This window comes from Scylla paramamosain, chromosome 1 (assembly GCF_035594125.1).
Source record: "Scylla paramamosain isolate STU-SP2022 chromosome 1, ASM3559412v1, whole genome shotgun sequence".
Lineage (NCBI taxonomy): Eukaryota > Metazoa > Arthropoda > Malacostraca > Decapoda > Portunidae > Scylla > Scylla paramamosain.
Genome location: NC_087151.1, coordinates 28,684,910 through 28,706,020, shown reverse-complemented (window position 1 = coordinate 28,706,020; position 21,111 = coordinate 28,684,910). Strand labels below are relative to the sequence as shown.

Below are 21,111 nucleotides of genomic sequence, written 5' to 3'. Positions count from 1 at the left end.
TTTACACAATACACATGCGTCTTTTCAGCTTCAATTTATGCACTTCCTTCAAGCGTAACTTACAAGTGTATGGTATATTTATCTAGAATGTTCTTTTATTTTTCTCCAACAATATGACGCGTAATAGGAGACTGGCCAAGCATAATAGAGAAAGAAAGAGAGAGAGAGAGAGAGAGAGAGAGAGAGAGAGAGAGAGAGAGAGAGAGAGAGAGAGAGAGAGAGAGAGAGAGAGAGAGAGAGAGAGAGAGAGAGAGAGAGAGAGAGAGAGAGAATTTGCCAGTCTCAAAGAGTGCAACTTTACGTTATGTTGGGTAAGGTTAAGTTAGATTAGGTTAGGATGTCTGGGTTAGGTTAGGTTAGGTTAGGTTAGGTTAGGTTAGGAAGTCTGGATTAGGTTAAGTTAGGTTAGGGTTGGGATGTCTTGGTTAGGTTGAGTTGGGTAAGGTTGTCTGGGTTAGGTTAAGTCATGATGTCTAGGTTAGGTTAGATTAAGTTAGGTAAGATGTCTGGTTTATGTTAGGTTAGGTTAGGTTAGGTTAGGTTAGGTTAGGATAAGTTTGGTTAGGTTAGGAAGTCTGGGTCAGGTTAGGTTGAGTTAGGATGTCTGGGTTCGTGTGGAAAGGTTCATATATCAAACGAAGAAAAGGGCTCAGGTCCAGGTGAACGGTGGTGTTAGCATGCACCTGGACGTGTTAAGGATCTATCAAGGAATCCATGAGAATCTAACCTTTTCTTCAGTCTTACGTACTGGAATAGACGCACTGCTGTAACCACGGAAGACTCCTTGACGTGCCTGACTTGCGTTTTTGAGAGTCGCAATGTGTTTTTTTGTTTTTTTTTTTATTGTAGTTGAGGTAAAGGCCGAAGAAATAATGTTGTTAATGTGATTGTAAGTTCTTGTGTGGCTGTGGTTCACCTGTAGTGCACCATTATACAGTTCTTTAGTCTCCATCCCTGCCGCCCTCTTTGAATCTCCCTCCTCTTAGGATAAATCACAAGTCTTTTATCTTTTTTTCCCCGAACTTCGAAAGATTCTCAAAAATTTACACGAAGTTTATCTCCTTTTTTTTCCTTTTTACTGGGGGTAGGGCGTGGTGCTGACGCGGCGGCGAGGTGCGGGCTGGTCCGGAGATGCCCTTCACAGATCTTGCATACATTTGAGTCAGACAGAAGACCCCGACGGTGTTGATGTAGCGGTGCTCGGGTGTTGCTCGAGGCGTTGTGTTGGTGCTGGTGGTGGTGGTGGCAAGGGCTGCTGCTGACGCGGGAGGAGCTTCACGGGGCAGGGCTGGCTGATGTTGTCACTGATACGCCGTGTTGGCCGCCAAGGTAATGAGCGGGGATGTGAGGCGCGATAGTTGCCGCCGCCCCTGCGATGTGTGTAAAGGGAGAGAAGGACGACGTGGTGGTGGTGGTGGTGTTTGTATGTTGTGTGGCGTGTGTGTGTGTGTGTGTGTGTGTGTGTGTGTGTGTGTGTGTGTGTGTGTGTGTGTGTGTGTGTGTGTGTGTGTGATGTGCAGTTTTACTTATGAATGTTAGATGCGTTTAAAGTGTTGTTTGGTTCTAGTGTCGCCTCTCTCTCTCTCTCTCTCTCTCTCTCTCTCTCTCTCTCTCTCTCTCTCTCTCTCTCTCTCTCTCTCTCTCTCTCTCTCTCTCTCTCTCTCTCTCCAGTTTTGCATACTGATACCATGGCCTCCGGGACTGTAGTGTTGTACCAATGTGTTTTTACTCTTATTATTTTTTCGCTTCGCCTCCTCGTATTCATTCACTCACCACCAATTTACACAGTTATTCCAGTACCTGCATCGACGCCAGGCTGGAGAAACGCCCTCTCATATAGCACGCTGAAATACACTTGTCTGGCCCGCCGCAGCCCATCCCTAGGTAAGACACAGGTGCAACTAAGGAGCGGGCGATGGACAGGTGATAGCGGCCTCCCGTCGTTTCTCAAGCCGTCACGACCCTCCTTAGACCACGAACACCTGTCAGATTAATCAAATCCCCCGATAAACCCAACACAGTTCATCATTAAAACCTCTTACTCACTCCACTATTTAGTTCCTGCCTTTCAGACCTGTTCTACAAACCTCTGTATCATTGGAGCTCGACCGGCGGCGCGAACATCGATAAGCCACATTACAAGAGGCGCCATAACCTGATAACCGGCATTACAAGACCTGTCCATTTCGCCCCGTGATGGTATCGGCAGCTACCGTTCGTGCCCTGACCTCACATTCCCTTTCCTTCAAGTACAACAGTAGAAGGAGACGTGCAGGCATACACTTTACTTTCTTTAAACACTTTAGTTTCTCATAACTACTGTTTCTAAAAGGCACATATGATTAATCGGGTCCTAGCGAGTGTTTTGTCCGATTAATAATGTTGAATTCACGTTAAAATATCACTAGAATCTCGAAAACGTCCTTGAAAATCCAGAATAATTAGTACCAGAGCTTGTTAAAAGTAGTCGAGATAAAATACCCAAATTCCTTCACTCTCTCTATATTAATCAACCCTTCACTACACATAAAAACTAAAAATTCGAACCTGCAAACATCTTGATTTGAATAAACTGAACTTATATTTTTCCCGTCCTTGTGTGTGTTTTCCATCCAAAGTTTAGTCACGTGAGAGAACTTGGCTTAGATGCGAGGAGCTTCCCTAGTGTCTGATTGGTGAGCCTTTAGTATTCCACAGCCGAGGTTTTGAGGTCTGTTACGCATTCTTTCTCCGGCGCTGAGTGAGGCGGGCGTGAGGAGGCTGGTTACTGCGCCAACGAGGGAAGCAAGGTGTTTGGAGAGCAGTGCAGAGAGAGAGAGAGAGAGAGAGAGAGAGAGAGAGGAGCGAGGGGTGAGGTAGGAAGGTATGTACTATAATTATATAGATGGGCGATGCAGTAAGTTAAGGAAGGAAGGAACGAAGGAAAGAAAGATGGGAGGAAAGAAGGAAGGAAGGAAATGATGAGGAGAAGAGCTGTACTGGTTGAAGGAGAAAGAAAGGCTATGGAGAAGAATATTGAAGCAAGAGAGAGAGAGAGAGAGAGAGGACTGACTCGGACGGGGGTAGCATAAGATCCATCGCCATCAATGCGCCCCCCGCAATACGGAAGCTGGGGCCATCACAAACTCGCTCCAGCTTCCCGTCACAGCACCGACAAAATCTCTCACCCGCGAACACCAACAATCTTGAAACCTGCGCACGTGAATAAGAATGAGGCGAGGGAGGAAACAGCTCGTGTAATAACGCTTCCCGGCTGAGCAGAGCAAAGCGACATGGTTGAATATTCTTCTTCTGACAGGAGAGGAAGTCAAGCGCAGTGATGAAAATGAGGCAAAAAAATAATAAGATAGTTTTAAGTTTAAGCATTTCGTGTGTGTAGCGGAAGTGTACATATATTCTCGTTAGCTGTTTCCTGACGGCTGTGATAAATGAAACAGAGGTAAAAGTTAACAGTAGTTTTTGTATTTTTAAACCCTTCAAGTTCTCATGAGTATTGTTTCTAAACACTGTTGATGACTAACAATGTTCTCTTGACTGTTTCGTTTTGTTGATAATGCTGAGTACCTGTTAAACTATCACCAAATAAATAGCAGGGTTTGTATTTTTAAACTTCAGGTTCTCAAGAGTACTGTTTGCAAAGGCTACAAATGATTAACCGTGTTCTCTTGACTATTTTATCCTATTAATAATGCTAACGGCCTGTTAAACTATAGCAAGAATGACGAAAACACTCTCGGAAATCCCTACTAGCTTCCACTGGAGCTTGTTAAGAGTACTCGAGATAAGGCACTCAATTTTTTTAGGATTCCGACCCAGACACGAAGCATAAGACCAAAGCTACAGCCTCTTTGCTTTTTATTCCTCAAGTTTTGTGTTGCATTAGGAAGGTACGTTTTTTTTTCTTCTTTGTTTGTGTGTGTATCAAGAAAGGTGAGGTTAAATTGAAGTGTTGCGAGATCATTAAAACTTAAACAGCTATTAAAGATACGAGGAGCTTCAGATTGGTGTGTTGCGAGGACGGAAGATTCAGGTTGTGTTGCAGTGACGAAGAGGGTCAAAGCACTGTGTTGCGTTGCCCGCCTGGAGTGGAAAGCTAAATAGTAACATAACTGTTTAGAAGATGATACTGAAACTTGTAATACGGGGATGGGAAGGCTGAAAGCTGTGTGTTTCATTGACTGGAGACTTGATTGAGATGTGTTGCGAGGACTGTGTGAACGTGAATGTTGTGGGGATGGAGAGGTTATATACTAAATCATTAATACGAAAATTAAGTTTTGCCCTTTCCTGTGATGATGGGAAGACTGAAAGGTGTGGTTATATAGTAAGCCGATGATTCGCTGTTATGAAAATTAGAGTTATGCTGGTGTTGTGAGGACTCAAACATGTGACTATATAGTAGTTTAGTGTTAGGAAAATGAGTGTTTTGCCTTTATTGTGAGGATGGAAAGATGAAAAGATGTAGCTGTATAGTAAATGAGTGCTCAAAAAAATGAGTTACGTCTATTTTGTGAGAATAGGAAAACTATAAGTTATGTTTCAGTGACAGGAGGGACCATGGCAGTGTTGCAGATGTTGTAAGAGTGTACCCTGGGTGTTCCATGGCCAGTTAAAGACGTGGATGCTCCAAGATAAGATAAAGTAAACTCTTGCATTAATAAGTTATCTGGGACACACATCAATATAATGAAAAAAAAAAAAAAAGTGACTGAGATGGACAAGCAAATATTGTTAGCTTTAGATAATGATCATGAAACTTGGGGGCAGAAAAAAAGTAGTAAATCCCTTCATGCATTGCCACGCTCATCTCAGGCCAACCTTCTAGCCACGCAAAAAAAAAAAAAAAAAAAATTCTCTTAAGCCAATTGACGTAAATGTCGAACTTAAAACTACTGAATATTTCCTTGTTTCTCTCTGTCTCTCTCTCTCTCTCTCTCTCTCTCTCTCTCTCTCTCTCTCTCTCTCTCTCTCTCTCTCTCTCTCTCTCTCTCTCTCTCTCTCTCTCTCTGTGTGTGTGTGTGTGTGTGTGTGTGTGTGAGAGAGAGAGAGAGAGAGAGAGAGAGAGAGAGAGAGAGAGAGAGAGAGAGAGAGAGAGAGAGAGAGAGAGAGAGAGAGAGAGAGAGATGGGGGGGCGAAGACAGTAATCTCCCACGCGGAACGGTTGCAGGGGAGACTTGGGTAGAAGCGTGACCGTCCTGATGACAGGCTCCTCTCTCCGACCCCCGCTGGCCTGCAAGAAGGAGTGTGGGGGAAGACCAGCCTCTTGGAAGGTCAAAGGCAGGCAGGGCGTTTTGATGAAGGCAGGGAAGGGTGATGCATTGTCCTTGAGTGATTGTTTGTGGGATTGTAGTAGTACTAGTAGCAGTAGTAGTAGTAGTAGTAGTAGTAGTAGTTGTTGTTGTTGTTGTTGTTTTTGTTTTCTTGGCATCTGCTTTCATGTTTATATTCTTCTTTCCTCATTTGTTCATTTTACTCTCTTACTTCCATCTTCATTTCTTCCTTTTCCATTCTTGTTTCATATTCTTCCTTCTCTTTTTCCGTGTTTTATCTCTACTTGGTGTTTCTTGGGATGCGACAATAGCAGAAGCATTTTTCTTTTTATCGTTTCTGTCATGTCAGTTATCATTATCAAATCTTATGACCATCAGCCAAAAAATTACCTTTCAAGTTTGATTTGCAGTTGATAAAATGTGCTTTCAGATAAGAATAAAACGCAGGTATCAAAATGAGGAAAAGGAGGAGTAGTAACACGAGGAGGAGCAGGAGGAGGAGGAGGAGGAGAAGTAAGGATAGAAAGTTAATGAGAAACATGAAAATAAGAAAGATTCCAGAATTAACATTAAATTAAAGACGAGGAGGAGCATTTGATAGAGAGATGAAGGTGAGGAGGAGTGGGAAGAAGAGGAGGAAAAGAAGAAGGACAAGAACAAGAAGAACAGCAAGAGTAACAAGAACAACAAAAACAACAGCAGCAGGACAGCAGAACAATAAGCAGAAAACACTAACAAGATAAGAAGAAGAAGAAAGAAAGGAAAGCAAGAAAGAAAAAAAAAAGATCACGAGGGAAATTTTGCTATTATGTGCTCCCTACGCCACGGAAGGCCACATGCACGAAGAGGAGGAGGAGAAGGAGGAGCAGGAGGAGGCGTTACCAGTATGCAAATGAGGGAGCGCCACGCCTCGCCAGCCGCCACTAATAAGGATTGCAGGCAGCCACTAGCAGCGCACGTCCCAACACATATATAAGGACTCATTACGCGGCTGAAACAATGAAGCAGAAAGATAATTCGGCCGGTTGGCGTGATGTGTGGGGGCGCCGCGTGGGGAACTGACCGCTTCTGCTGCCCCAACACGCTAAGAAATAATAATTGTATATATTTACAATCATTAATTCGTAACAACCAATAACGCGGCAAAAAAAAAAAAAGAGCGAAAAAAAAAACAAGAATACGTGTGAAGGTTTGAGGTTAAATTGTACATAGTAAGTTGAGTCTGTCTTCTTTCTATTGTTTCTTTTTTCTTTCATTCTTTTCTTTGGGGAGGAAGGGGTTTCGAAAACGTTATGATTCATCGATGCCCTTTTCAGTAACTCAAGATAAATCCAATACTGCCAACTTATTATGCACAATCAATGTCACTGGTCAAGTAACATACCGCAGAGGAGTCTCACTTTCACCGTGTTTACCATCCTTGCCTCAGTCTCGACTCCTCTGAAATCCCAAGAACACATCGGTTGTTAGGCCGTGTAAGATCCTCAGCTTCCACATGAGAGGAGTAGAAATTGAAGGCAAAGCATCATAAGCAGTACAGGGGAAGTGAGTGCAGGTTGTCCTACTTCTGGCCATAAATATTTCTTGCTCAGCTCAAAGAGAAATTATTACGTAGTCGTCTATTAAATTAAAGTTGTTTGTTGTCTCACAGTTATATTACATGATTATTGCATTTGCTTGATTCTCTCCGTCTCTCTCTCTCTCTCTCTCTCTCTCTCTCTCTCTCTCTCTCTCTCTCTCTCTCTCTCTCTCTCTCTCTCTCTCTCTCTCTCTCTCTCTCTCTCTCACTTGACAAGCTAGCAGGAAATGTTACCAAGGCCCAGGAAAACATGACAAGGAACTAGTAACAGCGCTAAGTACTGTAAGTGACGCTTGAAGGCAGCCACTGTAAGGACACACAAAATTATAATGGTCTGCGTACTGTATATCCAGTCCACTCACTTTAGTATAAGGGGGAAAAAAGGTCTTCGTTTTTGTATGTGTGTGTGTGTGTGTGTGTGTGTGTGTGTGTGTGTGTGTGTGTGTGTGTGTGTGTGTGTGATATGGGTAGATAGGTAAATGTGTTTCCACTGTAGGGAAGATTGAGATGGAAAACGGAAAGGTGAAGATGGGCATTAGAGAGAGAGAGAGAGAGAGAGAGAGAGAGAGAGAGAGAGAGAGAGAGAGAGAGAGAGAGAGAGAGAGAGAGAGCAGTTGTGTGTTTGTGTTTGTAAATAAAGTGATAACCAATACGAGTATCTGTCTTTTTACCTGATGCTGAAGATACCATGTAATAAGATAATCTTGCTCCACAAAGCACTGGATTCCTTGGACTTGACTGGAGCACCTTTAAATTAGCACGGGTAGGTAGTAGAAGTATTATTGTTATTATTATTATTATTATTAGTAGTAGTAGTAGTAGTAGTAGTAGTAGTAGTAGTAGTAGCAGCCAGTACATTCGAGTGTGTGTTTCTGGTTATCTCAGTATTTCTTTCAAGTTACTTTCTCCTTCCATTTTTTTATGTTTATCACTATATGAGGAAGTTATCCAACTGGAAGTGATGAGAGCTGTGCGTTGGCTGGTGACTAAAGTAACGTAGCTTTAGTAACAGTGGTCGTGATGGTCGTAGTACACAAGTCGTGACTCATATGGTGGTGTGCTGAGCCGGTCATTCTAGTGGAGGCTCAGATGGCACGCAGCTGTGGTGGGTGAACAGCGGGGGAGACAGCTTGGGGTCCTGGAGGTGGCTCGATGCATCTGTTGCCTTCCTCTCCTCCCGCCCCAACACGGAGAGTGGCGGGGCGGCTGCGGATTATGGCGGTGGGCAGACTTGCAAATAGAGGCGTCTTACCTGTGTTTATGCTAAATGACGGGATCGCCGAGTTGTTGGGCGCCGTAAAGATACATATTCCCACCCGTCCACCCGCTCATGGTGCTGTTTGTAAAGTAATTTCCAGCTTACTGCCACCGCCACCGTGTCGAGATGCGCCTTGCCTCGCCCTCTCCCGCCCTCTCCCCTCGCCCTCTCCCGCTCCCTCTCCCTTTTCTCTCTCCTTATTTCTACCTTCCTTTCCCTTTTCCTGTTTTATTTCTACCTCCTTCCGCTTTTGCGTGTATTCCTATCTTTCTTACTTTTCTCACTTTTCCTGTTTATTTCTATTTTCTTTCTCGTTTATGCTTATCTCTCTTCACTTCGGGTTACTCCTACACCTCTCTCATCTTCTCTGTTTATTCCCACTTCTCTCACCTGTCCTGTTTATTCCTACCTTCCTATCCCTTTTATCGTTTATTCATACTTCCCTGTCTCTCTTCCTCGTTTTATTCACGCCCCTTCCTTTTCCAGACATTCTACCTCCCTCCTCTTCCTCCTCTTTTTATTTATTTATTTTTTTTTATTTATCCTCTACCATCTGTTCTTTGTGTAACCACTTCTGTTCTTCCTCTTCTGTTCTTACATCACTCTCTCCTTTCTTACCATCCATTCCTTATTTGCTTCTCCCCCACCTTCTCACATCCCTCGCTGCGAGGCCACCCGGGGAGCACCGCAGCGATGTATCCTTATAACCTGGTTCAGCGTCCGTCAGCAGCCCGGCATGTCTCGTGGGGGGTGAGCCTCGCCTCCCACCAAGAGAATGCCCGGCGCCCCTGCACGCCACGCCTCGCTGCTTCGCTTTCATTTTCCCAAGTGTAAAAAAGAAAACAGGTATTGCCTCATCCACATAGCATCCCTAGGAACGCAGTGAAGTCATCCTGGTAATGTCTAAATGCCCTTTCTTCGGCGTTGCACCGGTGCTCGCGTGTGGGCCGCGGGAGGAAGGTGGGGGTGGGGGTAAGTCGGGTGGATGTGATGCGCGGCACGTCCTCAAACTCGTCAATGGTTCAGCCTCGCCATCAGGAGCCTTTGGGCAGGTCCTGAAGGAGGCCTGATGCACGAGGCACCGAGATGCCGGGGACCAGAATTGAATTACCCTTGATGTATACGTCAGGCGTCCGTGAATGACTCGATTTAATATTCAGTTGCTCGACTCTCCTTTGCAGGGACTCGCCTTAACTTCACGCAGAGGCGACGCTCCCTCACCTCCGTCACAACAATGGCATTAGCTACCCAAAACAGATGCATCACATTCATTATTTTTTTTTCTTTTTTTTTTTTTTACTTTTGTATTTATGTTAAAAGTTGTCTTATAAACGAACAGGTACATATCCTACATACTTTATTGGCCAAGACTACACTTCCACGTCATGTATACATTGAAGACATCCACTTTGGCTCTTAGATAAAGTCACTCAAGATGTTTGAATCGTCTTTCAAAAGTTTATGCAAATGTAACCTGTCCCACAAATAGACAAGGGTAGAGTAAACAAAATTTGAACATATTAATAAAACAACAAGCAAAAGACAACACTGTGCAGCGCCACAGTGTTATGAATACAAAGATGCATTCATCCTCGCATACATGCAAACAGACAGACATACTGACAGAATGACAAGCAAACAGGCAGACACAATTATGTTCACACTGCATACATACTTAGATGCATACACACATTACGTAAAATAGTCACATGAAATACAAAAATACATGTACACATGCATACATACATGTATAAATTCATACATACATACATACTTACATACATACATACATACTTACATATATACGTACGTACATGCATGCATGCATGCATGCATGCATGCGTCTCTCTCTCTCTCTCTCTCTCTCTCTCTCTCTCTCTCTCTCTCTCTCTCTCTCTCTCTCTCTCTCTCTCTCTCTCTCTCTCTCTCACACACACACACACACACACACACACACACACACACACACACACACACACACACACACACACACACACACACACACACACACACATAGACCAATCACAAGAACCTTCGAAATTCGCAGACCGTCACTTCCTCCTCTCCGTCTTACCTTCCTCCTCTTTGCTCTTCCTTCCCCTCCTTCCTTCCCTCTCCCTCCCTCCCTCCCTCCCTCCCTCCCTCCCTCCCTCCCTCCCTCCCTCCATCACTCAATACTTTCTGCGTTTATTCCAATCTCATTCCTCAGCTATATCTTCTTTCCTCTTCCTTCACTCCACCTGCTCACTCCTTCCCTGTCCTTGCAGCACCTCTCCCCGACCAGCATCAGTATTCATCTGGAGGTGAGTTACCTGGTTGGGCTGAGGCGCGGGGCTGCGGGGCGTCGTTCCTCAGACCAAGGACCATACTCGTATTCTGAGACTCTTCTGCCCGCACTTCTACTACTTTCATTCAATAGGCTCTAGTTGAAGTGACAGATTTTCAAAGGGTGTTTATATGACTTTAATGACAGATTAACGAGATTCCTACATGGTTAACATGAGAAACCCAGCTAGTCATCTTTGTGGCCTTTGACAATGTGGTGATAAGAGAAAAAGGCGTTTCTGAATAAGGGTACAAGAAATAGCCTCTGAACCGCTGAAATTCACACTCTTGATAATGGGTTTTTTTTTTTTTTTCACCGAGATGCTTCCTTTCTTTCTTTTTTTTTTCCATTTTAGTCTTTCTTGCTTTGATTCACGTTATCGATCCCTCTCTCCTAGATTTATGCCCAGCTCCATAGTATTATAAGAACATTAGAAATAAAGGAAGATGCAAGAAGTCGTTATTCCGGAGGTTCTGCAAAAGTAAGCCAAGCCAGGAAAATGACCATAATGCTGCAGTTACCGAAGTCCACCGATCTTATGAAACAGTCTTTAAAATTTATTTATTAAAAAAGTGAAGAAAAAAAGGAAAAAAGACGGAAAAACCAATAATACACATACGCAGTTATCAAAAAATAATTTGGCTTCTTTATTTGTTAATATTACTCTTATTTTTTCACATCATGTCACTTTTTTTTTCTCCCTCTCCCTCTCTCTCTAAGGCAAAACTGAGTGTTGTCCCAGTCCTTCTACACTTTTAAGAAGTTATCCATGAAAACGTTTTCTTTCTCACAGGAGATCAGTCTTTAGATATATATAAATATCTCCTTATATTCCTCTTCTCTTCATCCATGTCCTCCTTGTTCTCGTCCTCCTTGTCCTCGTCCTCGTCCTTGTCCCTTTCCTCGTCGTCGTCGTCCACGTACTCGTCCCTTTCCTCCTCCTCCTCCTCCTCCTCCTCCTCCTCCTCCTTTTTCCCCTGATCACGGATTCACCTGTCAATTATATCGTAATTTATGTGGAGACTGAGTTTGACACGCTCCTCTCATTCGCCGGGTCATTTTTAATCTCAGCGGAGAGGACAGCGAGGGGTGGACACTGGCCATATACAGGAGAAGAAGGAGGAAGAGGAGGAGGAGGAGGAGGAGGAGGAGGAGGAGGAGGAGGAGGAGGAGGAGGAGGAGGAGGTACCCCTTACCAGTTCATAATTCCATTCCAAGTAAGAAAACAACAACAAGGGAGACCAGCATTTCTCTCTCTCTCTCTCTCTCTCTCTCTCTCTCTCTCTCTCTCTCTCTCTCTCTCTCTCTCTCTCTCTCTCTCTCTCTCTCCCTTTGGTGTTGTAGTGCAGTGGATGAATAATGGAAAACACGCCAGGCTAAAGAAGCATCTGATTGCCACACTGTTACGCTTGGCCCTCATGAAATTAGTTAGCAGGCATTCCAGTGCTTTATGCCACGCGGAGGAACAGGAGGAGGAGGAGAATGAATGATGTGAAAGTACGGAAAAATGAATGTATATATCGTTCTCATAATTTTCCAATACCTCTTTCATTCTCGTTTCACTTTTTTTCTTTCCTCGTCTCTTTTCTCCTTGGCATTCTCCTTGTTTCCTTCATTGTTTCTCCTTGTCTCTTCCTTGTCTTTCTTTTTTTCACTTTGTTATCCTCCTTGTCTCCTTATCTCTCTCTTTATCTCTCTCTCTCCTTTTTATCCTCCTTGTCTTTCTGTCCCTCTTCTTGTCTCCTTATCTATCTCTTTGTCTTTTTCTTTCATTCTTTTTTGTCTTCTTCCTTGTTATTCCCCTTATTTCCTTCCTTGTCTCATTACCTCCCTGCTTGTCTCTCTATCGCCACCCTGGTCACTTTGTCTCTCCTTTTCTTCTTCATCTTATCTCTCCTTTTCTCCCTCCTTTTATCCTTCCTTGTTTAGTTTTCTCCTTCCTTCCTTATCTGAACCCTTGCTTCCTCGTATCTTTATCCCCTTCCTTGCCTCCTTGCTTTCCTTGTCTCTCCTCTCTCCTTATTTCCTTGTCTCTCTGCCTCTCTCCTTGCTTCCTCGTCTCCCTCCTAGTACTGTGTCTGTGTGTGTGAATGAATACAATGGGGGCTAATGTGTGGGTCTCCTGGGCTCCACCGGTCGCCCCACTCAGCGCCTCAGTCCATAGTCAATGTGAAGGTTTTTATTGGACGAGTAAGGAGAGGACACGACAGCCGGGGCGTGGAAGGAGGGGATGAGGTACTGAGAGAAGGAGAGGGACACACACACACACACACACACACACACACACACACACACACACACACACACACACACATAGAGAGAGAGAGAGAGAGATAACAACAGTAACAGAATCAACAGCAACAACAACAACAACAACAATTAACAGCGAACAAGTTTTTTTAAATTGTCATAAACATTATTTTCTCCTCCTCCTCCTCCTTTCTTTGTTGCGTCCCGATAATATGTCGGACCCGCAAAACTCTCTCTCTCTCTCTCTCTCTCTCTCTCTCTCTCTCTCTCTCTCTCTCTCTCTCTCTCTCTCTCTCTCTCTCTCTCTCTCTCTCTCTCTCTCTCGTAATCGTCAGTGAGATACCGGCATCCTGTCATGTGTTATGGTGCTTGTTCTTTTCACTTACTTTTCCTCCAGTGTTGTCGAAAGAAAACGTTTGTTTGTTAAGTGTAGCGAGATAACAGGATAACGCTGCCTTAAGGGTTGGTGCTGTTGTTGTTGTTGTTGTTATATTTGGATGTTCCAGTGATAAGGTTGTAGGAGAAGAGGATGTGTGGATGAGTTGCGTTGTCATTCCCTCCACGTCTCGTCATGGCTTGTAGGGACTTGTGGGTGGCTCAGAAAATCACCTCCAGATTAGTTCATTCGCGTTTCTTCCTCATTAAGTGTCATTAGTTTTATTATAGAGAAAATTATTTACCCTCCGCTCAAAGACTTCGGGGCTCTTTCAGTTTCATTTCATCTCTGAACTTTTACTTTATTCCTTAAGTCATTTAGTATAATTGTCTATAATGGCTCGGGTGTACTGCCCTGCTTGCTCACCAGATCGAGTCGCAAGGAGGTAAAGGATGCGTATCAGGAAAGGAAGCGAGGGACGAATGTGAAGCCACCAGGAAAAGTTAGGAAAGAATTAATTGAGATTTTTGTATTTCACAGTGAAGGTGGTCTCGGTCCTTCAGGGTGACATCATTTCCCTTCTTGTAATATCCCGTGGTTTTCCGACAGAGGAGAGAGTGTTCAACGAGGCAGCCTTAGTAGAAACGTGCACGCTTCCATAACTCTCCTCCATGCTTTCCTTCCCCTTCGTTTGCTTTCCTTCTTTATCTTTCCTGTGAGTCATCCTCCTACTCGCCCTTTCCTTATCCGCTACATCAAATGCTGGAGACAAAAAACGATTCGAAATAAACGATGAAACATACAGGTTTAGTTGCGTTAACGAGAAAGGAAAGACATGTCGAATAAAGACCCACACATCCTTCGTTTCACGGACATAACAAACCGGAGTGGCAGGATAGAAGAAACGCAGAGGAGCCGAGCATTCGACTAACTCTTCTCAGTACAGACGCACTTGTACACGAAAATAATCTGTTTAAGTTAATGACAAAAAACGCTAAACACGATGGACGGAGAGTGATGTGTTAGTTACTTAACTTCTATGCGTAACTGTACCTCACCTATACTCGTGTCTCATGTTTAAGTTCTGCCTCGTTTTGTGATGCAGTAACTAAACAGAGACCTGAGTTGCGTGTGTGATAGATGAATTTCTTAATGAAGCGCTCGCCCTGCAGGTGGAAGGGTTTGTCTGGAGGACGTGAGGGGAGAAAGCCAAGGAGTGAGTGAGGCGAGGAGGGAGGGGTGAAACAGCTGCAAGGGATCAGTGACTAGATGACACGTAAGATCAAGAAGGAAAAGCTTTTATTGATTAACGTTGAGGTATTGCACGGAGTTTGTATATTTTCTTTGCATGTCTTCTTTCATTGCTATTAAGGATGTGATTGTGTGTTAGTGGTTCATTCATTCATTTATTCATTCTTCCATTCAGGCGATGAACTGAATAGCTCTCACTCATTTATTCCCTTATTCACATACTCACCTAGGTACAGATTCACTCAACTATTCACATTGCCATTCACTCGCCCACCTATGTACCTACTTACTCTCACACACACACACACACACACACACACACACACACACACACACACACACACACACACTCGCATACATTACAACCCTAAACCACCTTCCGGAACATGAATAATGAAGTTTATCACGATGGTGCTCCTCCTCCTCTTCCTCCTCCTCCTCCTCCTCCTCCTCCTCCTCCTCCTCCTCCTCCTCCTCCTTCTCCAGTACAGACTCAAGGGAGGCCTTCTGAGTCATGGGCGCTGCCGTGGACCCCCAGTGAAGGACATCAATTCTATCACCCCACTGCCCAGAGTCAATCCATCACGCCCATAGAGAAGGGGCGGCCTTGGGGTGCCGCCCATACACTTATTAAAACGCAGGGGCTAAAAGAGGTAGGCGCCGAGAATTGTGAATAGATCTCCCTGTGTGTGTGTTTGTGTGTGTGTGTATGTGTGTGTGTGTGTGTGTGTGTGTGTGTGTGTGTGTGTGGAAAGGTGAACGTCCCTAAGTATATTGTGGTTTATAGTTTCTCGTGTTTGTTTGTTTATACAGGAAGGAAAGAACGAAGGAAAGGAAAGGAAAGAAGAAAAGGAAGAGAGGAAGAAAGGAAATATTGTCTTTATTGAGCGTAGGATAAAGTAACTTTGTGGAGAGAAGTGAACCAACCTCCTCAACGTTCGTATTTATTATTGCTTGGTTAAAATGATCACTGCGTATAACAACTTGGTAAAACCTCACAAAATCATCTTCCTCTTACGTACCATAAGGACTTTGCTATCATATGCTGTACGTAAACACCGAACCACTACAAAAACTGTAAAAAAATACATATTTGTTAGCGTTGAAGGAAAAAATAATTCACCGATATGGAAAAAGAAAACATTAAAGTGATACAAGTAAATTACAACATGAAAGAAAAAATAAAATAAACAGATCGCGAACACTTTTTCAATTCCCGAACAAAAGTTGACTCGCTTATAAAAAAAGCTAAATGGGAAATTAATTCAAACTTGTGTTGTAAAAAAAGAAGAGAGAGAAAAGAGAGAGAGAGAGAGAGAGAGAGAGAGAGAGAGAGAGAGAGAGAGAGAGAGAGAGAGAGAGAGAGAGAGAGAGTAGTGGATCTGGCCTACTATTAATTCATATTGATTGACAAGAAGGTCATTAGCAGAAGACCGAAGAACGAAGCGTGGACACCTGGCTGGATGCGCGCACACACACACACACACACGAGGGTGGAGGACACACTGACACGCCAGGTATACTGAGGTGAAGATTAGGTGCAGGTACACGTAAGAGTGGGCAGCGGACGTCCATTATGAGGGAACCAAAAAGAATCCTGAAAACATTAAAACCTCAGTACTTTGGCGCTTAATTGTGTTGGTGGATTGTCATCAAGCACTTATTTACTTTGGTGGTGGTGGTGGTGGTGGTGGTGGTGTGATAGAGGAGTTAATGGTGCGCTGGTGTGCTTAATTTTCCTTGCTTTAGTCGTGTGAATTGAATTATTAGGAGTGGTGATGTTGTTGTTGTTGTTGTTGTTGTTGTTGTTGTTGTTGTTGTTGTTGTTGTTTTTGTCGTCGTCGTCATTGTTGTTGTCTTAATAATAACGGTGATGGTAATTTGATAATGATCGCGGTGTGTGTGATTCGGTTAATGATGGTTATTGTGGTGTGTGGTGCATGCTGGCAATGGTGTTAGCAAAGGTGTCAGTCAGTCAAGTGCTTAGTGGTTATGGTGTGGTGGTGAAGGGGTGGTGGTGTCCTATGTGATGGTGAAGGTTCTGCTTTGTGAGAGTGAAGCTGGAGTGGTGGTGATGATGAGTGGTGTTGTGTAGGTGGTGATGAAATAAGGTTAAGTTAGGTTAGGTTTGACATACTAGTGGTGATGTATGTGGTGATGGTGGTGGTGATGTGATTAATACAGTAGTACCGTTATGATAGTGGTGCATGGGTGGTGATGGTAGAAATGGTGAGGATGGTGGCGTTAGTGATGATGTTGGTAATGGTGCGTAGGTGATGATGTCAGTGGGGGCAGTGAGGATGGTGTCGTTAGTGGTGATGGCAGCGGTGGTAGTGGCGGTGGGGATGATGGCGTAGTGGTGAAGGTGGTAATGTTCCTCAGGTTTCATGAGGCAGATTAAGACGGCATCATTACGTACCTTTCCCTGTGTTACGGTTCGTGCCACAGTGGTTCGCGTGGCGGTCAGAATGGTGTGGTCGGTGCCGAGGACGCCGCCACCGCCGTCGCCGCCGCCGCACACAGGCCGAGGAGCGAGGTGGCACTTTGCATTACCTGTCGCAGATTATCGGATCATACATTGGATATCTTTACGTCCTTCCTCCTCCCGTTCATTACACGTTCCCAGGGGCCAAAGTACCACCTTCCTAACGTCCTCCTCCCCGTCAGGTCGAGTTCCCATCCCTCATATCGAATCGGTCACCCTTAACAACAGCGTAAGATACCCTCCTCCTCATTACTGTGGCTTCTCCTCCATCACTCCAAGCTCTTCTCCTCCTCCTCCTCCTCCTCCACTAGCCTACCTTCCTCCCTCCAGCCTTGCCTCCTACGCCCTTTTCTTCCATCCCTCTCTCCCTCCCTGCCCAAACCCTGCGGAGCGGTATCCCTAGCCGGCCAGTGGTCTTATCCATGTTATCAAGGCATCTGCGCTGTCCAGACAAGCCACTGGTTTTACTGATCCTCGCCGCAGGCTTCGGGCGGGGAGTTTCGTAGGTGGTGATTCCCAGAGCCATTGTGTAATTTTTAATAATGTAATGGTTGAATCGTAAATCCGCTTCGCCCATAAATTCCCCAGACCGCAAGGAGGTAGTTGTCCTAATATGCAAATGTGTGTGTTATTAAGGAGGCAAATGGGTATAGTTAAGAGAGGCTGTGATGTATCCCCGGCGAACATCGCGCGGCAGAATCAGTGGTTGGTTCAGATTAAAGACCTGTTGATTTCATAACTCCCGGAGATGTTGTGCCCTGGCAGCGGACCCTTCCCGATCTTCCCTCTCCCGTAACCTTCCTCCACCCTGCCTCCACCCTTCCTCTGTGCCCCTCCTCCTTCCGTCCCTGCCGCCAGATAAGGGCCGACTCACAACACGCGGCTCTGTAATTTCCCTCACAATGTCGGGTTCCAGTGCCTTACCACCACGCCACCTTCTCCTTCCACCTCTTGCACCACCACCACCAGACAGACCAGAGGCACAGGAGTGGGACATGCAGCCGTAGCTCCTCCCGGTAGTAAACATAACCTCTGTATTTGCATTAACGTGAGGAATCATTAGGAGTCCCTTAACCCTGATGAGGACTGCAGTTTTATCAATAATTATATAGAGCAAAGTGGGAGGAGGCGAGGGGAAGTGGGATGCTTCGTTTCAGCTGTTTTCGGTGGAGTGGTGATCTTGAGCTAGATCTTGATGATATTGGTGGTCGGTCGCGTTGCCAGAAAATAAGGTGTTGTACCCATTTGAGAACCAATATTGTGATAGGGCTTCTGAATACACTGCTGGGGAAACATGTGGGCGGAGGCGGCAGTGTGGGCTGTGGTGAGGAGGGCGCAGTGACGTTGTGTGTGTGTGTGTGTGTGTGTGTGTGTGTGTGTGTGTGTGTGGAGGAGACGTGAAGCTATGGCGTGGCGGCGTGGGTGCTTGTGTGGGCGTGGAATGGCGTGTGAGTCAGGGCCGGGTAACAGTCTCCGTCAGATGACTCGCTAATTGACAAAAGAACCTTGAGATTTTTCCAGGTAAGTCCCGTTCACGCCCTCTAGTGATCGACTCCTGCTGACCTATCCTATTCTAACCTATCCTATCCTAACTTAACTTAATCTAACGTAATCTAACCTACACTAACCTAACAATCTAACTAAACCTGACGTAACATAACCTAATCCTAACCTAACCCTAACTTTGCCTAACATTATTTGACCTTACCTAAACTAACCTGACCTGACCAAACATAACATAACATAACATAATTAGTCATAACCTAACTTAACCGAACCTAGCGTAATATAACCTAACCTAACTTAACCGAACCTAACGTAACATAACCTAATTTAACCTAACCCTTCCCCTCTTAGTCTCTTTTCCTTTTTTTTTTTAAAAGCATTTGATTTTCATTGCTAAGCTTCTCTTTTTTTGTGCTTTGTTCATACATAGCTTCTCTCTCTCTCTCTCTCTCTCTCTCTCTCTCTCTCTCTCTCTCTCTCTCTCTCTCTCTCTCTCTCTCTCTCTCTCTGAAAGGAATTTTTTTGTTTTTAAGGGAATGTGTGTGTATGTGTGTGTGTGTGTGTGTGTGTGTGTGTGTGTGTGTGTGTGTGTGTGTGTGTGTGTGTGTGTGTGTGTGTGTGTGTGTGTGTGTGTGTGTGTGTGGAGCACATAAAGAAGAGCCATCGTAGCGCTGTCCATCTGAAAAAATAGACGGAAAAGCTGATTTTCCTGTGACAAAACATTAAATATAATTTATTTAATGTTACAAAACAAGCTTGGTAAAAAAAACACTTGTAGCTTAAAAAACAAGACGAGAAATCAGCCAGCAGACATAAGTAATTTTCATGAACAGTAAAATAGAATAGAAAAGACACCGGAGCATCACCACCTGAAGTCCTGAAACACGGCGGGAAAGAATCACCTGCGGGACTCCCTCTGCTAAGCCTCGCCCAAGAAGGGGAAAACAGTGCCTTTGGAGACGCGGGAGCCTCGTCAGCAGCGGCCGTAATGAGGCGGACGAATACCTGCCGCTCCGCCGACTAATGACCGGACGAAACATTCCCAAAGTTCCACCGCCCACAGAGGTCCTGGGCGACGCGGGTCATTAAAAGACGATAAACCGGTGTCGCGCAGCGAGTAATGACGAAGACGTGGACTTTTATCGTAACAGGGCTTGAAGGGCGTCTTCCGAAGGTCTTGCAGGAGTAGAAGGAGGAGGAGTAGGAAAAAGAAAATAAGAACAACTATACTAATATTATGGAAGGATAATAAGAAGGCGGAAAAGTAACACAATACAAGCGGAGAAAAAAGAAGGAAAAAGAGCACTTTCACTATTTTTTTCCATGAGGCGGGCGGCTTGTGAGTGAGGCTAATGAGGGGAAGGGGGTGTGAGGGGCGGTGCCGCGGGGGAGAAAACTGATAGCCAATAATTGGATGAAATACGGTAAAGCGCCAAAGAGAGCGGCCAATTAAGAATGAGAGATGATGTGGGACCCTCACCTGACACCACCCAAAGATACTGGCCGCGGCCTGTCAGGTGCGCCAGCAGGTGTGACGGCGACTCCTGGCAGGTGGAACTACACGGAGGACTGGGAGGAGGAAGACGAGGAGGAGGATGAGGAGGAGAGCAGGTGCAAAAGGACTAACAAAGAAGCAGGTGTGGTTAGTCCTTGTCTAGATGAGAAGGGTCAGAGAGAGAGAGAGAGAGAGAGAGAGAGAGAGAGAGAGAGAGAGAGAGAGAGAGAGAGAGAGAGAGAGACCAGCATATTTATTTTTCCAATATAAGAAGCACAAGTTTTCTTATTTTTCTTCTTCTTCTTCTTCTTCTTCTTCTTCTTCTTCTTCTTCTTCTTCTTCTTCTTCTTCTTCTTCTTCTTCTTCTTCTTCTTCTTCTTCTTCTTCTTCTTCTTCTTCTTCTTCTTCTTCTTCTTCTTCTTCTTCTTCTTCTTTTCTTCTTCTTCTTCTTCTTCTTCTTCTTCTTCTTCTTCTTCTTCTTCTTCTTCTTCTTCTTCTTCTTCTTCTTCTTCTTCTTCTTCTTCTTTCTTCTTCTTCTTCTTCTTCTTCTTCTTCTTCTTCTTCTTCTTCTTCTTCTTCTTCTTCTTCTTCTTCTTCTTCTTCTTCTTCTTCTTCTTCTTCTTCTTCTTCTTCTTCTTCTTCTTCTTCTTCTTCTTCTTCTTCTTTCTTCTTCTTCTTCTTCTTATTATTATTATTATTATTATTATTATTATTATTATTACCATTACAGTTATTTATTATTACTACTATCACTAGTACTACAACTAGTAGTAATAGCAGCAACAGCAGCAGCATAGCAGCAGCAGTAGTTATAGTAGTACTAGTAGTAGTAGCAGTAGTAGTAGTAGTAGTAGTAGTAGTAGTAGTAGTAGTAGCAGTGGTAAATACAAGTAGAAGAAGTTGTAACAACTATTCTGGTTCGTGTTTCCGCAAGCATTCTAACAAACTTTCATTCTTTAAATTTCACCACGGCGTTTATTTATCTATCTGATCTGCTACTCAGGGTTTGGCGCCAACACGAGTTTCCACCAGTTGTTTTTGTCCGTTGCATCTTCCTCTGTGACTCCCATCCTTTGCAGTGTTACCGCAATTCCATCCCTTCATTTCGCTCCCTGCCTTCCCCTCGATCCTTTTGAGGGGAGAAGGTATTTGTCTGCTAACGCTTTTTATTCAGTCATTTGGGTATCTATGCATATGCGAGTAACGTCTACACGACTGGCAACGGAAGGAGTATTAATGAGGCACTGAAGGGGATATGGAGTACCAGTTACAGATGTTTGACCTAAGTATTAAATCCTGGGGGGGAGAGTCTTGG

General features: G+C 44.4%; 1 protein-coding gene across 1 annotated transcript; it reads right to left on the bottom strand.

Annotated features, from left to right (window-relative positions):
- Positions 1 to 7,934: 7,934 nt before the first annotated feature.
- On the bottom strand, positions 7,935 to 17,321 carry LOC135104434 (uncharacterized). Its single transcript, XM_064011896.1, has 4 exons — positions 17,264 to 17,321; positions 16,448 to 16,863; positions 9,019 to 9,173; positions 7,935 to 8,079 (listed from the first exon to the last, which is right to left on the bottom strand). Exons 1-4 carry the CDS (start codon positions 17,319 to 17,321, stop codon positions 7,935 to 7,937), a joined length of 774 nt encoding a protein of 257 aa, XP_063867966.1.
- Positions 17,322 to 21,111: the final 3,790 nt, after the last annotated feature.

Excerpts from the sequence above, each read along its gene's own strand:
- LOC135104434 (XM_064011896.1), bottom strand. The coding sequence starts at position 17,321 with ATGGCTCTGGGAATCACCACCTACGAAACTCCCCGCCCGAAGCCTGCG. Across the intron at positions 16,864-17,263 it reads GAAGCCTGCGGCGAGGATCA|GTAATGCAAAGTGCCACCTC; the intron begins GTAAAACCAGTG and ends AATCTGCGACAG. Across the intron at positions 9,174-16,447 it reads CACCACATACATCACCACTA|GCCTCCTTCAGGACCTGCCC; the intron begins GTATGTCAAACC and ends CTCGTGCATCAG.